This window comes from Crassostrea angulata, chromosome 8, assembly GCF_025612915.1.
Source record: "Crassostrea angulata isolate pt1a10 chromosome 8, ASM2561291v2, whole genome shotgun sequence".
NCBI lineage: Eukaryota > Metazoa > Mollusca > Bivalvia > Ostreida > Ostreidae > Magallana > Magallana angulata.
The window spans coordinates 6435678-6440860 of record NC_069118.1 but is presented as its reverse complement, the minus strand read 5'-3'; the positions used below and the strand labels follow the sequence as shown (position 1 = coordinate 6440860).

General features: G+C 34.7%; 1 protein-coding gene across 1 annotated transcript; it reads right to left on the bottom strand.

The window, feature by feature from the left end:
• Window positions 1-243: 243 nt before the first annotated feature.
• On the bottom strand, window positions 244-5170 carry LOC128159095 (mesoderm-specific transcript homolog protein-like). Its single transcript, XM_052822148.1, has 12 exons — window positions 5025-5170; window positions 4162-4344; window positions 3640-3719; window positions 3125-3202; window positions 2672-2802; window positions 2404-2459; window positions 2009-2049; window positions 1780-1847; window positions 1513-1614; window positions 1271-1347; window positions 1086-1146; window positions 244-515 (listed from the first exon to the last, which is right to left on the bottom strand). The coding sequence occupies exons 2-12, from the start codon at window positions 4310-4312 to the stop codon at window positions 389-391; spliced, it is 972 nt and encodes a 323-aa protein (XP_052678108.1). The 5' UTR covers window positions 4313-4344; window positions 5025-5170; the 3' UTR covers window positions 244-388.
• Window positions 5171-5183: the final 13 nt, after the last annotated feature.

Sequence of the window (5183 nt, the reverse complement as noted above, 5' to 3'; positions counted from 1 at the left end):
AAATAAATGTATGTAATTGTATCCTAAGAACATGTATTAGGAACAGCTCCAAAAAACCAAGAAATGATATTTTGATTGTGTGTAGATGACCAGGTACCATAAAAATGATGCTAAATCAGACTGTGCAAAGCACATGTAGTGCTGATCATAGCATTAGCCATTTTTGCTTTTAAAATGAACTAACACTGATAATGAATTTTAGTATTTACATGTATTATTTTAATTTTCCAATCTACATGTACAAGTGTAACTGGCTGCTCATCATTCTGTTATCTGTTTCCTAGAGCATGTGATAATGCAGATTTGGTGCATGCATAACTATCTATACGCCTTCAGTGCTTCACTTGTTGAACTGTTCAATAAACTTAAAACTTGAGTCCTTCGTCGTTTATTTCACAGATAACTGCTTTTGAAATGATGTGTAAGCTTTTAGGAACTCCATTGGGGCCTCCCATTGGGGGTAGTGTGAAATCTCGGCTGGCAGAACAGTTATACCATGCTTAGGGACTGTCTTCCTGAAAGTAACCAATGGAAGTGATGCTTATTTGTATTTATTGAAAAAGGAAAAACTGGAGAGAAATTATAATGATGTATAATTATTGGTCTCAATTTTGGTCAAAACCAATACATGACATTGCATTTGAGTGTCAGTCGTCAAGTTCTATGTGAGATAGAGATAAAGCTCAGGCCCTGTTTTGTTTACAATTTGAATGTTGAAGATAAAATTCCAGGTTTTATAGACCTAAAATGAATGTAACAAATGCCAGGAGCTGGTTTATTTATGTTCAAAACAAATTACCACATACAAAATTTAGCTTGAATAAAAACTTTTACAGATAAAATGAACCACATAAACACAAGGCAGAAGCTTTGTTTTCATAACAAAGAATGTAAGCTCTGCTATCTTGCTTATAACTCGACTGACACTCAAATTTTAGTTGATCATCAGAAATGCGTTACTAATTTATTGTATAAAATAAAACCAGAAAATTAAAATTTGACCAAAATTGTGGCAAACCCCTTTGATGTATTCATTCAAGTGGGAACAAATGGAGAGAGACACAAGCACAAACTTGGCTACTTACTTGTAGTGACCGATGAACACAGACGGGTTAACTGGGTCGGATGGACCGTAGATCATGTGGACTGAAATATAAAGTCACATAGTGTCAATAATTAAACAATAAAATGCTTTCTCTGGTGATTAATTCGGGATCTGTAACTGAAAACAGATATTTTCAGCTCCAAAAATTTATAAATGTTTGATTACCAGGGATGTCAGTATGCTGTAGACTCCCCACCCATCTCTCTTTATGTTGACTTCTTTCTGCTATGTATCCAAGGAGTCTGAAACAAATATTGTACATACAAGTACAAGTTCTGCATGTACATGTAACTATAATCAGGAATTTCACTCAAACACCTGTCAAAAATTTATAAAAAAAAAATTCTTAGGCAAATTTTACAACCTGTACTTATGATAAAAATAATAATATAAAAACGCAGACATACTTGTAATTAATGATGTAGCCACTGTTATGAAGAATAGCTGAATAGAAATCTCTGTATTCAGATTCTGTGGGTTGTGTGTTGACTCCAAAAACTTCCTCAAACCTGAAACAGTTGCATTAAAGATGTCATTGTTGATAGTTCAGCCACATTCTATGCAATTTCAATTCATAATAATCATTTATTATATAATCAAACTTTAATTCAGTACATGTACAAGAGATTCCAAAAGTTTAAAAATCAAATTGAAGAGACAATGAAAACACTTGCCCTCTTTTGAAGGCCCTGTAGAAGGAGAGTCTACATAGGATGGCTCCCAGGTATGGAATGGTCAGTAACTGAAACAATCAGAGGGTTCTGAGCTAAGCTGCTATTGGTAGGCGAACAACTATTTTCATTAAAGTGCTTCTCAATTAAGTTATATAAAAGGTGCATGTACTTTCCAAAATAAAAATGATTACATTCATTTATGTAAAGTACCGGTTAATTGAATACTTACTTTTTGTGAAGGTCGAGGGAAATTGGTTTCAGGAAATATGCCTGAAAATAAAGAAATATCAGTATGTATAACACATAATTATGATTATTATCTCCCATGATATGTGACAGGAAAATATTTGTCCAAGTTGGATAAAAATCACATATCAATTTTATCTCTAACATCAAAATTTACCCACCCCCACTTTTAGTAATAAAAGCCTTTGAATTCCATGTCAACAGTTTTGAGCAAGACACATAGTAAAAGTTATGTCCATGTCATATCAGTAAGTATCACAAGTAATATCCATTGGTAATTTACTACATGGCTAGGCAATATCTATCGGTTATTATTTTGCATGGTTTCTGTATAAGTATTGTCATATATACTATTTACTGTCTAGTGTGTTGTCTTACCTCCATTACTTAAGCACAGGGAAAGAATCTTCAAGTTGGTCGTTTTCTGGTTGAATCTGAATTTAAAAAAAATTAATAAAGTTGGCGAGCGATAAGACAGTCTGGTATTATTTTCTTTTCATACATGTACCAAGATTTTCAATCATATGATCATTGTTTTCTATTCTGTTCAGTTTCATTCACTCAACACAAAAATCCAATACTGTACAAATACATACCATACGAAAGGTAAGATCAACATTTTTGAGTTCTAGATAAAGAATCAAACCTTGCTAATAACTCCAGTGCCACTGTATCACCATAGTCATGTGACAAAAGATGGACTTGTGTAATTTTCAGTTTCTTCAGTAATTCCTCAGCAATGTCTGCTTGTTCCATGATAGAGTATTCATGATCAACCTGGAACGTAAATAATCCAGTCAGAAACTAACACAGCCAAGTGTTTACATGAGTTGGGATCCAAAAGATGGCACTAACTGTCAGTATTCTCAGTACTGTGATTTTATGGGCCAAATCATTTACACTTTTGTCTTTTTCTGACTTTCTCACTCTCTGACTATTACCATAATCTGTATCTCTTTTAATTTGACCTCTTAATGACATAATTCTCTCTCTCTTTTATTTTTAGCAGCATCTTATGAGAAAAATTCATAGGAATGAAAATCCAATCAATTTAAAGCTTTTGGTGTAGCAGAAGGATAGGGCCTGGGTGGTTCCTTACTGGTTTATCACTCAGGCCAAAGCCAATCATATCAAACAGGACCACCTCACTGTGCTGCTTCTCCAGACCTCCAAGCACCTGTCATAAAAAATTACTTTTTACAATAACACAATTGATTAAAGCAGTACCCACTCTATTTTCTCATACCCAACAAATAGTGACACATGGTTTAATCACTTCACTTTGTCTTGCTTTATATTCTTATCTTATATTATAACATATACATGTACTGGAATTCATATCTTCAGATTCTTAACAAAATTAGTCTGGAGCCAGTTTAATACAAATTTAAATGCATTTGAAAAAAAATATTTAAGATGATTGCACAGAACATTTGAAGAATGTATATAAAAACAAGGGGCAGCTTCTTTCCCATCAGTTGATTTGGAGAGGGCAAATAAACAACTTTTATAATACATAAAAGGTGGCCTTATTTTCTTTTTGTAACCACATGCAGATAGGCTAAATGATAGACAGAAAGAGAGACGAGCAGCCCAATAAACAGGCAGACAGACCTTGCTCCAATCATGACTAGATGAAGGGAACCCGTGAATGGTCAGGACAGGCCCTCCAGCGGGGTTACTTCCCTTTTCCACTGCAACACAAACACACGTACATTGTACACCATTATGTCATTCCTATTTGACAATGCTTCAACTTCACATAATCCCAGATATAGACGGAGAGACATCACATCTGATTTTATACAAATACTGACTCTAAACTTTAATTGACTTTTCAAAAGATTTGTTCTAGCTAGACTATCAGATCAGTATTAATAAAGTATATTATTATTAGAAAGTATTTCCAAATTCAGTGTTTCAATTCATTCATATATCCTGTGAAATCTTTTGTTGCATTATATGCAAGCATACATTTCATCTTAACATCACAATTAAAATAGATAAATAAAACATGTACAACATATATATATATTTGCATGATGATTGTTGGTATTGTCTACATGTCACTTGTGGTACTGATGTACATGTATATATTATATGATAGAGACAATGCAATTAAAAATCTTTAAAGACCTCTGTAAAAGATATCATGGGTCTTGAATTTGAAATACCCTCCTCCATTCTTCCACGCTGTCATGACAGGGGTAAGAGGGGGGAGGGGGTAGTTGACAAAAACGACGGCCAAAATCCCCACCCCCACCGCGACACACAGCCACATCATCATGAGTCAAATATCACACCAGGCTCACAAAAAATCTGCAAGAGAAAATATTCATAGAGCTGTATGTACCCGGTATTATGATGGGTAAGATTATTATATTAAACGAGCATCTCTGGAAACTATTTATCATAACTATTGGATTTTTCATCACTTTTTATTACTGTCATGATGACAGACAACTCTTAAATTACAAATGTACTAGATCAGAATAAAATACATGCATAAGAATATACAATGAATATATGGATCATGCTTCAATATACAGGTGATTCATATGACACATCCAAGGCACATGTACAACATTGTTTTCGAAAATGGGTGATGGGGCAGACTCATCCATAAAATCTTGACAAGAAAAAACCCAGAAAGTAGGAAATTCCTGAATGAAATCATGAAAATCCTTATCGGGGGGGGGGGGGGGCGAAGTTTATATACTTACCACTTCAATTTCACTGTTCATTTCCTCTTTTCACTTCAATTTTTTACACGGAGTCGAAAAAAGTGGGGGGAGGGGGGATTCAGTTTTTAAACATGTAAATTTAAGAAAAAGTGTTTGCTATGACGAAAAGTGGGTGGGGGTGGGAGGCAGGCCCCGCCCACTGATGCTACGTGCCTGCATCCTGCATGTAATTCAGTATATCCATGAGATCTCATTGAACGAGATAAAACGGTCACTGTCATTTTATAAAATGCAAAACTATATACAAAGGCCTACCTGTAGGACTTTCTTCAGCAAATCTGTCCTCAACTATCGTTGTCATTCGTATGCACACAGTTTTTCACCTCATGACCAAACCGTCGACCTAGTTTGTCACCCATCACTCCATATGTAAACAAATCCCAGATTGCACCGTTGAAGCTCCCGCTAACGTGT

Coding starts and splice junctions, on each gene's coding strand:
- LOC128159095 (XM_052822148.1), bottom strand. CDS start 4,312: ATGATGATGTGGCTGTGTGTCGCGGTGGGGGTGGGGATTTTGGCCGTC. Junction 3,720..4,161: donor CCATGATATCTTTTACAGAG/GTCTTTAAAGAT, acceptor TTTGTGTTGCAG/TGGAAAAGGGAAGTAACCCC. Junction 2,050..2,403: donor CCTGTGCTTAAGTAATGGAG/GTAAGACAACAC, acceptor CTTTATTTTCAG/GCATATTTCCTGAAACCAAT.